At 42.5% G+C, this 12,787-nt stretch overlaps 1 protein-coding gene across 1 annotated transcript in view; it reads left to right on the top strand.

Annotated features, from left to right (window-relative positions):
• LOC310789212 (uncharacterized protein) overlaps positions 1-12,787 on the top strand; it is a gene marked incomplete at its 5' end in the record, with an annotated part of 77,961 nt that overhangs the window by 42,078 nt on the left and 23,096 nt on the right. The window contains 3 exons of the mRNA XM_083650798.1: positions 4,072-4,176; positions 7,331-7,468; positions 11,499-11,606. Of these exons, the coding sequence (XP_083506924.1) occupies positions 4,072-4,176; positions 7,331-7,468; positions 11,499-11,606 (351 nt within the window). The remainder of the gene's footprint in view (positions 1-4,071; positions 4,177-7,330; positions 7,469-11,498; positions 11,607-12,787) is intronic.

Below are 12,787 nucleotides of genomic sequence, written 5' to 3'. Positions count from 1 at the left end.
AAAATGACTGTTTCCCGTAACTTTGGATTATTATTTCATCACATTGAGTACACAAGTCACATGTACATGTGAGTGTTTCTGTCGGTGTTGGAATGTGTATTTTGGGCGACTGAACGGGGGTAGGCAGCTGTCCCATAGACTGCCATTTTAATGCTAAGCTAATTAGCAGTGAGGGGTGAAAGGGACTTTGTAATGCATGCACTGAGGAGAGAAAGGCATCTACATGCTAGTTATCGGGAATATGGCAAATAGGAGAAATCTCCAAAAATGTTGCCGTATCCCTTTAACGTTAGTTGAAAGCTAACGTTAACATTGAAAGCTAATGCTAATGGCTATTAGCAACATAACTTGCTTTTCCACCATACATTATTTACCTCTTGTAGTAGATAACATACACGAAAGTCCAAAGCGTAGGATAAACTCGTCGTCCACTCCCTATACTGTACTATCCACATAATCCACTTGGCAAACGTTGACATGTAACATTAGCCTACTCTTCTTCTTTGTTGTGTTTATTGGCAGATCGCTAGCCAACTAGGTGCATATCGCCACCTATTGTATGGGAGTGTGTAGAGACGTAAGTGTGCGCGGGAACGAAATGGCATTTGTAATGTGAAAGCTGACCAGCGGGGGAGAGAGGAGGGGGAACAGCCTCAGATTTCTCCTACTCTTTTGTAGGGCTGGATATCGTCACTGATTTCCTGATTTGATACAATTCAGATACACAAGGTCGATTGCCCATACAATATCAATATTTCAGTGACAATACCAATTTTGCTTGGATATGAAAGAGATTCTCAAAGAACTAATGCTGTAAATTATACCAGGAACCCTCTAACCTGGTGCATTATTAAACAAGGCCAGGTCGAAACCTGGCATAGCCTCGGTGCATGGTATCGTCACCCATAGTTATTATCATGCTAATGCCTGTGCAAGTGGTCATTTTTCTGATCAGTTTGTTTTTAAGTAGTTATTTGACATATAAAAAGGGATGATTGACAGCTGTGGCAGCCAGTCTCAAGCCGTCATTGGCTGGACAGGCTCTTCACCTTATAGATCTATTTTACACAGAGAAGACACTGCTTGGTAAAACCATGGGTAAAACAAAAGGAAGACACTGCTTGATCTGTCTACCAGACTATATATCGATGGACCGCAATAAAAAGGACATTGTTCTGAGAAAGGTGCGCAAAGTTGGTTGGGGACTGAAGTTTGTTACCGAGAGCACCTCGGAGTCTGGCTGCTAGGAGCAATCTCCGACAACGAAATTCAGATATCCGTACAGGCGTCATTTTGATAAACTAATCTCAAAGTGGGAATCTACATGGTTACTTTTGGCGAGACAAAAAATATTACAACTTAAAATGCCATATTTACAGAGCTAGACTGTATATAAATACACAATGCACTGTGCGCAAATCTAGAAACAACAGCTCTACATAAGAAAGTTCAGAGGGGCGGGGACTAGGGATGTTCATTTTGAAAATTTTCCAAAATCGATAATCGGTGAGAATTAACGATCAATTATCGATTATCGATTTTATTAATACTTAGAAAATTTTCAATATTTTCAATTTTTTTTTTTTTTTTTTTTTTTTTTTTTTTTTTAACAAAATGAATGCCTATGGCAGAAAATACGAAAGACAACGTGTTCTCCTCAATGAACTCTTTATTTCAATGTGTCTCCTCTCCAACACTGCTGTCCCCGGCGCATGCCGGTGTGAATTTCTCATGTTTAAAACAGTTTTGTTGGCACAAAGGCCCGTGCCCAGCCAGAAAACTAGAGACTATATGAAGCTCCACCTCACGTTAGTCGGCTGTGCAATGGAGTGGGGCGAGGAGGAACGAATTCCACCCAAACCTAGTCCAAAAAAAAAAAAAAAAAAAAAAACCTTTTTTTTTTTTTTTTTTTTTTAATAATTAAAAAAATCGATCCAAATGCCACAGGATCGATTCCAATCCTTAACGATCGATTATCGATTTTCGATAATTGATGAACATCCCTAGCGGGGACTAGGGTTGCAACGGTATGATTTTTTGACGGTATGATAACCTTGGACAAAAATACCACGGTATCGCGGTATTGCGGACCTTTATGTGGCATAAAAAATGCCAATGAACAAAATGTATTTTATTAACAGTTTGCTGAATTGTGGACTGAGAAAAAATAAAGTCATGTTAATGTAACCTCCAACTGTAATGACAGTTAGGCTAACTGGCAAGTATGTGTGTGCTTTGGTAATATAGTATGTAAACGATTTAGTTAATCTAATTAATTTGATGTAAAACTAAAACTAACAATCAAATACACACTTCTTTTGTAATGGGTGAACACTGGACACAAATAATTATTGTTTCCTCACACATACACCCCCACTCTGTCTCACACAGGACACATACACACACAGCCCTGTCCCTGTCCCCGTCTCTCTCTCTCTCTCTCTCTCTCTCTCTCACACACACACACACACACACACACACACACACACACACAGCCCTGTTTCTGTTTCTGTCTCTCACACACAAAGTTTGTGCATAAATTTCCACTGCCAGATTGGAGGAGTCTTTCGTCATTTTCTAATGTTACTTCTCTTCAGTGCAATACGTTTAGATAACGACCTGCTGTACAGCGACGTTCGCTCAGTCAACTAACGTGTCGTTAACGTTAGTTAGGGGAGAAAGATAGCTGGTGTTAGCTAGCTAATTAGCCATGTTAGCTGCCTCAGTAGGTAACGTTAGCCTATAGAGAGTATTTATCTGACGTTTGTGTTAGCTACTCCTCAAAACTGCGGGTGGAAATGGTTTATGCGATGCGATGTATGTTGAAGCAAGACAACGTTTTAATGTACCTTGAATTTGACAAATTACGACGGGTCGTGCTCACGCAGATCTAAGCCCTGGCCATCCTAGGCTCAACGCGAGACTCATCAGTCATTCGGATGAATCTCGCGTTGAGGCTATGGCCATCTGTATTTTTACAATAGCCGAAATATTCCCATACAGCCAATGTTTTTAGATGGGGGAAAGTTCAGGAGGGTCCTTGCGTTCTCCTGCTTTATCACACACACGGTTGTAAACAGACAGGGACAGGTTGAGGTGCAAATCCCTTTGTTTTGAGAGTGAACAGCGCATGTGCACAGATCCTCTGGCTGCAGCACTGGGGCAGCGGCGCCCTCTAGTGGCCGGCCGCCATTTACTCGCCTAAAGCCGTGCATAATATGTCTTGGCGACATGCGGGAACGTAAGGCCCCTGGTGCATTACCAGCACCGGGGCCAAAAATAATGTTTACAGATGTTTACGATGGTTTAATGGGGGTGAAAGCTTCAAGCATCCACAGGAAAAAGCATTATATTAAAAGATCGATAATGGGATTTATCACTCGGTATCCATCAAAGCAAAAAATGAGCTGCTTAGAGTTTTAAAGGTAAATCAATTTAATAAGAAGTAATTTGTACCTGCGTACTTCACAGTTAACAAACAGTGTACATCTTCAAATAGGTGATACGGGCAAGACACAAACGCAACGCGTTTCAACCGTTGGTTTTCATCAGGCTGTATGGGAGGGCGTCGGCCACCGCACCAGGTTAAATAGAGAACATAGCCTACGTGGCACAGGTAGTGTGGAGTGACGTGAAGGGGGCAGAGCCCTGACGTCAGAGGAAATGGTCTGCTCTACTAGGGTAGACAGAACTAGCAGAGATTCATACATGATGATATATTACAAAAATACTAATGCAAAAATAGGCTACATGTCACATCAATAATGCTGTAGGAAAATACAGGTCCTATCATGTTGATGTTGATGCCAAACATATCAGCAAAATCACGCAAGGATATGATGTAAGAATCACACACTCGGTATCCATTCCTTCAAATGAATATCGATTCGATATCGATACTGCATATCGAGTTTTATTTTTAACCCTGCACTACTGATTCACCAAATGCTTGTATCTTCAGAAAACGTAAATAACCTGGGTAAACACGATGAATTCCACCTATTAAATTAATATGCATTCAAGATAATTATGAATTTGCATCCTAATCTGCTCTGTCTGTCTGAACTGAAGGTGCGGTTCAACATCGCCACCCACAGGGAGACCAAAGAGGAGCGGGCGGCTTACGTGGAAATTCACCCCGACTCGTTTGAAGAGTCGACCGAGCAGCGCAGACACGTAAGAACACCACCTGTAAAGCACTCGTCCTTCATTAGAACTCTATCCCATTATTTAGTCTGAGTCAACCACCTCATAAGAGATGTCACAATTCAGATGCTGAGACTAATGGAACATGTTTACATTGATTTGTAAAGGGTGGCTCCCTTGTTCATCTAGATCAGTGGTTCCCAAACTGGGGTATGTGGAGATGCTATAGGGCAGGGGTGGGCAATTATTTTTCATGGGGGGCCACATGAGAAACCCAGATTGTTGCCGGGGGCCGAACAAATATTGTCATGCCGTAACCCTGGTAACTTTGATGATAGAGAGGGCCACAAAAAATGTCCTCGCTACCAGGTTTTGCTGAGGGCCGAACGGCGCCAGCGCGAACAATTTGGTGCATTTGAAGCCAGGTTTAGAGGAATAACTCATTTTAAATTAACAGTTGTGATGTCATTATTCAGTCTTAACCACCAATATTTGATCCTTTTCTCACTCACTCCTATGTCACCACCTGCTCTCAGGGCTTGAAATTAACTTTTTTGACCACCTGCCAATATGGCTGCTAGATTTTAAAGTGACCAGCCAATTAGAATTTCCACTAGCTGAAATGTTTTTCTTGAAATTAATCAGAATATGAGTGGGTTCATTTAAGCATAAGTATCAGTAAGTGTCCCGGGATGATCAAAGCCTGTGTTGAGGGTCACACGAACAAAAATGCAGTCTTGAAGCTAAATAAATCCAAAACCAATGAGTTATTTGAGTTACGGTATTTAAATTTCTACTTCAATGTAGCCTTTTAGTCATAAAGATTATTGAAAGATTCCATAGTATATTGGCCAGAATATGACATGAACATTTGCATGTTGCGTTCAGGTGCACTGTGTGTGTAAATTTTTTTTTTTTTTTTTTTTTTTTTTTGCAATTCCATCGCGGGCCACACAGGTGGCGCCCGCAGGCCGTATTTTGCCCATGTGTGCTATAGGGGGTACTTAACACATTCAGTGCCACAGCGCTTCAGTAAAATTGTCTGGAGCCTGTGCCAGATTCACTTCCATTCAGTTGAAAACAGCTATAGAATTTTTTCTATTATGGCTATATTAACGGGGCTGGACTTTAATGAAAGATTGAACACTCCTGCTTCTTCCAAAGAAGACATTTTGTTTCTAGACAGTTCCATTATGAAATTACAGCCTCTCAAAAAAGTGCACTTTCAAGGGTTTTCTGTCGTTTTTTTTTTCTTTCCAAGATATAGCCCCTTTTATGAATACCTTTTGCACTCTAATTTCGAGCACATTCACTGACTCTGGCTGGTGTTTTCTGATGTGGTGGCGTGTGGTGTGGTTTCTGTGCAGCCACACACCCCTCTCCCCCCCCCCCCCCCCCCCCCCCCTCTCCACCTCTGAGCTGCGGGCTCCTCCCACACGCACAGAGTTTGCTTTCTCGACTCCGTTTTTGCCCCGGACAGATCCCAGCTTTGCTGCGCGCATCATTTCCTTGATGGGCATCAAGGAAATGATGCGCGCTGGCAAACGCGACTGAACGAAAAGGCTTGGCCCGTTCGGCATCGGAAATCGTGTGGAGATAGATAGAAGCATAAGAGCTCAGTTGTGAGCGCGGATGCAGCCGAGCCCACTCTCGCTGTAGACGGAGCAATATATACGGCTCTGGCAGAAAGCATGCATCGGTTTCCACGGCTTTCTCCGCTGTCTCCTGTACAAAGTAAAGGATCTGAGGTGGGTGGAGCAGCTCCTGTGACGATGTTTAAGGTGGCGCCGTGTGATCCCTTGAAGGGATTCATGCTCACTGGCTGGGTACGACCTTAAACAGCAGAATTATGGAATAATATGAATTATGATTTTAGGACGTCCACAGACGTCCTTGGCACTGAACGTTACTTTTTTTTAGGACGTGCACAGACGTCCTTGGCACTGAATGTGTTAAGAGAATGGGGGAAAAGGAAAAATCGAAGAATAAATCATGAAAATAAATTAAACGTTAAAAGGAATCAGCCCAGGAGGCACTAATTGCAACTCTTTCACTCCATTTCTTATTTTCGAATGTTATATTCTTCAAAAGGTGGCTTATCATTCATTCATTGCATCACATGCTAAAGTTTTCTCTTGCAGTTTTCTATGCAAAATGTTGTAATCGGTTAAAGGGGACTTGTTTTCAGAAATCAGAAAGGGGGTACTGAAGCCAAAAAAGTTTGTGACCTGCTGGACTAGATATACTTCAATAAATGTATAATTCAATCCAGTTCAGTTCAACCAAAAATATTCTTTCCCCAAAGTGAAGGGGAAAGGTAGGTGTGGAGTGAGGTAGTGTCTTTGTGGTGTCTCTCATGTAGGCAGTGTTGTGCACACTTCACAAGAGCTAGCTCAAAGTTCAGCTCACACAGATTAAAATTAACTTGTTCATGTTCATAGTTCACAATTTTGAATTTTTAACTAAGTTCACAATCCCCAAAAATTAGCACTTCAGTTCATTTCTTCTTCTTTTTTCTTTTTCTTTTTCATTTACTGCACGACCGTCAAGTCAGCCACAATGTAAAAGTAGGTCTTCCGCTTTAGGGCTTTCAAAATGAAGCTGTTATTGTAATATTAACCTTAATATTAATTTTGGGTAATGCTTTACAGTCAGTTTCACTCCATATGTAATCGTCACATCGGTATTTGGTTTGCTGTTTCGTCCATTGAAATACGTTTTTTTCACCAAAGGTGAGAATTTGAATACAATTAGTCTGAAAGTAAATTTCCGTTGCTACTCTGAATAACTGTTGCCTGCTTGATACAGCCCAAAAACAGACTCACGGCTGTGTGTATCTGTGTGAGCCGCGGACGGCTAGGCAGAGCAGAGCAGATAATAGAGAGGCAAAGACGGAAGCAGCGTATTGAAGTGACAGCAAAAACGTTTTTATTCTTATGTGAATTACCACACGCATATAAACACGATGGGCAATTATCGAGGTACAGTAAGAGAGCGAGAAAAGAACGGTAAGAGCACCATTCACTCCCGCAGGAGTTAACGACGCTCACTGTATTTGCAAAAGGATCGGCTCAACTCACGTATTCACTAAAATATGAGCTTCTTCAATGAACGGCGTTCTTTTAGCGCGTTCATGCACAACACTGCCTATATGGGATAGTGATTGAGTTTGTCTCTCCTGTAGGGGATAGTGATCGAGTTCTCGGAAGACTCGGGCTTAATTAAATGCACCCAGAATCCTCAGCTCTACTTCAGGCTGTCAGAGGTGATCGAGAAGAAGAAGTTGGAGCTTAATGAGAAGGTGGAGTTCAGCGTGGTCCCGGTGAGTCTTCCCCATCCTCCACCCAGTTACATTATCCATTACATTACATTTCATTATACATTTAAGCTCGCGTCACCAGGCTCTTTCTGAGGAGAAGAGCCTGGTACATATTACTACAGGCAGGATGTCCCGCCCCATGTTCCGGTTCTGTGTTCTGGTCCGCAGTGTTTTCATTCCCACATAGACATGCAGCAGTAGGCAGCCTAACCTCGCCAGTCGCTACGAGTTAGAGAAAAAATAAGAAGCATGGCCCCATACCAAACTAGGTATTCAAAGAAGTACTTGGAAGAAATTTGCCGCATCCATAACATTACAGTACAGCACTTTGGTTCCTACGTTCTGGCCACAGCTGGAAGTCACTGAGCGAGGTTTTACCATCCAGACTATTTACATTACATCAAGAGCCAAAGTCCCTCCCCTTCCTTTCGGGACCTATGCGAACCAGCCACGAAAAAAACATGAATGGTGGTGGTCAGTTTATCAAAATAACACCTACGGTATTTCAAAATCGGATTTTTGACGACCGGGGTCCAGCAAGTACAGCGAGCATTCTCAGCTGATGGAAGCCGGCTTGAGAGCTCCTCACCTGGGCACATGCCGGGCCAAATGACCTGATAAACTGTTCTGTGCATCTCTGTGGTGATTAGCTAATGTCTTCGTAGCATTGTGATTGTTTTAATTCATTATGGAACATAAATGTTGCTTTAACAGATGAAAATAACAATTCCCTGCCATACATGTAAAGTGACTCTTAAATAATAATATGGGCAGACCATTTGGGCATAATGTTAAGTAACGTGACATTAGATCACCACATTTCAATAAATATGAAGTTTTTGCAGATTTGAATGCTGCTGGGTGTATGTTTAATTTCCTCTTCTGTATATCTTATTGGACATTTAAAGCTGATACACACTGGTCTTGAGGTAATTCTGCCAAGCTCAGTTAAAATATGGCAATTGTGTCATTGATTATTGGAAAACACACTATCGATAGAACTCAACATAGCCTAAGATCTTGCACAAATTATTTGGGTCTTAATATATACAGTAGATAATCCACCAAGCAGCACACAAAATGCAACTTTGTTACAGCATACAGTACAGTCCAACCAACCACGGCAAAGGTGAATTATATCAAAATACATGTTGCATGGTGTATGTAATGTATGCCGAATTGTTACAGATATATCACATTTAATATAAAGCCTTCAGAGATTTGAAGGCTGCTGTTTTTCCATCTTCATTCATGCTGATCTGCTCCTGGTCCAGCTGAGGTCCAGCCAAACTTGGTCTTCACTCGACATTAACCAATCTATATATCAACATCTTATTTTATCCAACCTGCCTCTGACCAGACGACTAATGAGCTAATGATCATATTTGCAAAACATTCAGATGTAACGTCACATGATTTACCGATACATACAGATAATAACAACGGGTATTAGGGATGTTCATTTTGAAAATTTTCCAAAATCGATAATCGGTGAAAATTAACGATCAATTATCGATTATCGATCATATTAATACTTAGAAAATTTTCAATTTTCAATTTTCAATTTTTTTTTTACAAAATGAATGCCTATGGCAGAAAATACGAAAGACAATGTGTTCTCCTCAATGAACTCTTTATTTCAATGTGTCTCCTCTCCAACACTCTGCTGTCCCCGGCGCATGCCGGTGTGAATTTCCCATGTTTAAAACAGTTTTGTTGGCACAAAGGCCCGTGCCCAGCCAGAAAACTAGAGACTATATGAAGCTCCACTTCACGTTAGTCGGCTATGCAATGGAGTGGGGCGAGGAGGAACGAATTCCACCCAAACCTAGTCAATTTTTTTTTTTTTTTTTTTTTTTAATAATTAAAAAATCGATCCAAATGCCACAGGATCGATTCCAATCCTTAACGATCAATTATCGATTTTCGATAATTGATGAACATCCCTAACGGGTATCTTTGATGGGAATCTGTTGACAAAAGCAGTAAAGCAAGCAAATAACAATAATATCCGGTCAAGCGTGAACATCTACTGGCAGAAGTGGATCAAAGCAAATCTCTCAAAGTTGGTGATGTGTCAACATTTGGCTTGTGTTATTGCAACGACATCCTATTGAGACATCACAGACAAAGACAAAACTGATCATCAGCAATAATCTTCACCTGCACAGTACACGAAACACGATTTCAGACGGACAAGCCCGTCTTTATTGTCACACGACACACGATTACAATCAACACATGCACGGAGGGCCACAACACACACATGCTGACGGTGGCCGGTGAAATTTGTCCTCTGCATTTAACCCATCCTGGCTTTGTCCTTTCCTCCGGGGGGCAGGCCAGGAGCAGTGGTCGCTTTTCTCGTACAGCGCCCGGGGACCGACTTTGGATGTTGTCGTCACTGGTCGGATGACGATGACGATCTGATCTTCTGCATGTTTTTATTGGGGGGGGGGTTATATACGGAGGAACCCCCCTGGGGGAGCACGGGGAGAACATGCAAACTCCACACAGACAGAAAGGCCCTTACGACGAGATACCCCACCTGGGCAGTAGGCACTGAAGATATGGGGGGGGACACAACCACAGCGCCCACAGTGTCCCAGGCGAGAATCGAACTCAGGACCTTCTGACTGCGAGGCGACAGCTCTACCACTGAGCCACCGTGCCCCACCGTGTAACATGTTAACGTTAGCATTATAGTCTCAGGAGAGCAGAATAGTAAACAATGCACATGAGAATTACCGTTACAACATTTAAAACCTGGCTTTAATTTTGACAAATCCTTTGATCCAGGCAATGTCGTGCCTGTGTGTCCCGATCACATTAGCTGCTCCATGGCAGTCCGGTGGTCCTCCCTTGAGGACACCGTGTTATTAATCACTGTATAACTTTAGTCACCACATGTCCAAATTGGTCCATGTTTACGTTAGCACATGATGCTAACCTTGAGCTAGCGTTGGCTTACAAACGGGCATGAGCACAGGCAGCCAGCGTGTGGGAGAAAAACAAGATGCGTGGGTCAGCTGGACTGAGGCTGAGACCCGACTCGCATGTCACAGCCCTGTGCATTTTGGCTCCAGTTTCGAACGGATGACCCAGAATGCTCTGGGAAATCATACCCGGAAACAACTGATTTGAGGCTTCACTTGAGGTCTCAAAAACCAATGGGTGATGTCACACTCATTTCATCCATATTATTTACTATCAATGTTTTAGACAAATTAACATACTAATAACTTGATCTGAGTGAGCTATCTCAGTCATTCAAAAAGTTATAATAAGGGAGAGTTTCAAATTTATGGAAATGTAAAAAAATGAAAATGTCAAATTCCCACCACACATATATACATATACCGTAAATTCCGGACTATAAGCCGCACCGGTGTATAAGCCGCACCTGCAAAGTTGACAATTTTTTTCTTATATAAGCCGCACCGGACTATAAGCCGCGGGTGTTTTAATGTTTTTTTTTTTTTTTTTTTTTTTATTGTGTTTTAATGTTTAATTACCATATGTAAGGGTTCATGCACAGAGGGGATTGTCGGGAAAGAGATGGCTGTTTGAGGAAGCTCCCATTTATTAACATTTCAACAAAACAACATAACACAACACCACCTGTGTTGTTTTTTACAGTGCACACAGTGTCATACAGTGTGGTGAAAAGAGGGCAAGAGAGGAAATTAAAACTTATTATAGTTATATAGGATTTATAGTTAGAAAGAGTGCTAAAAAAGAGAGTTTTTTTTTGTTTGTTTTTTTGGAAAAAATCCATAGATAAGCCGCACCGTTATATAAGCCGCAGGGGCCAAAAAAGGCCAAAAAACGGGAAAAAAGGTGCGGCTTATAGTCCGGAATTTACGGTACTGTACATACATTGGCCAACATATCGGCCGATCCCAATATATTGGTTATTGGCTGACCGCTATAAATCAGCTGTTCAACGTCATGGAAATTGTGCTACATGGCAGAGAGAACACTTTCATGTATTTTCTGGGTAACAACAAGGGCTTGTTTTTCATTCACCCAGCATGAAACAGCCGAGGGGGGGAACCAGGCTATCCGGATCAAGCGTTTCACCGAGAGCGTTTTCCTCCCCGCCCGAAAACTGGGCGGAGTCGGGGCAACCAAAGGAAAGGTGAGGACCACCACATTTCTATTTCTCTGATCATGTTTTTAGGGTTGATGAAGAAGGAAGTAGAGTGCCAGAGAGTTCCACAAGAGCCGGTCGTCGGACATTTCACCGTCTGGCGCCTCTCTCGATCCGACTAGGAATCTATTGATTCGATTTTTGAGGAGTTGACATGTATCGTCTTTTTTTTCTCTCCCTTTGACGTCCTAATGTAAAGCAGCTGTGAATGTGCTGCTTCTTGTCACCATAAAGTCGATCAGACGAATAAGTTTGCCCCTCGGACATAATACTGATCTGAGCTTCCATCCACCCAGCCGCACAAGAAACAGCGCAACAGTGCTGTGTGGGGGGGGCGTGTCACAGGTGACAGACAGAGTTAAGAGCGACGCGTTCATTTCGCCCATGACATGACATGACATGAACCGCGAGGTGACTAATTAACATGCTCTAAGTCTTTTAAGACGAAATATCTTGATAGTGATTATACTGTTAATAATGTTGTCACGTTTATTCATTTAGACTAATCTCGGATTATACGAAATGACCAACCATAAGTATAAGTAGCTGTGTTTCCATTACAGTTTTTCGCAAAATAATCTGGTCCGCGTCCGCCCGCAGCCCCGCACAGAAACAAAGGACGAGGAAATTGTCATCGAGGTGAAATACCCGTGCGTCTTTGAACGGGACGGAAAACGAATGCTATACTGCAAAAGCATGTAGCCTACAACAAGCGCTTAGGTCTCATTTGCTTCCCGCATCGGCGAGTGTCCGCACGGAAAAGTGAGTCAAATCAGCAGACGCGCCCCTCCACAAGGTAGATGGTTTTTGCCAGGCCGTGCACACCCCGAATTGTGTAACTACGTGGACGCGGCTGGGTGGACAAAGTGGAGTTTTCAAGACTCCAGCTCACTTCCGCGAGCAGAAACCCACAGTGTATAAAAGCTCCACACGTTTCCTCGTCAAGATTCAGTGTCTCTCATTTCCGTGCGACAGTCCAAACTTCAAGCATAATTCCAGCATAACGTTATACTGCAAAGCATGTAGCCTACAACAAGCCTACAACATACACCTCGACCAGGACATCCTTCAAAAATGTTTTACACCGCGTATATGTGCTGAGGAATGATTTGCATCCCTGCCTCATGATCATCTGCCTGTCAGCCTGTCATACGGGGTTAGAGAGAGAG

Source organism: Poromitra crassiceps (assembly GCF_964638095.1).
Source record: "Poromitra crassiceps genome assembly, chromosome: 14".
Classification (NCBI taxonomy): Eukaryota; Metazoa; Chordata; class Actinopteri; order Beryciformes; family Melamphaidae; genus Poromitra; species Poromitra crassiceps.
This window is presented reverse-complemented; position numbering and strand designations above follow the sequence as displayed.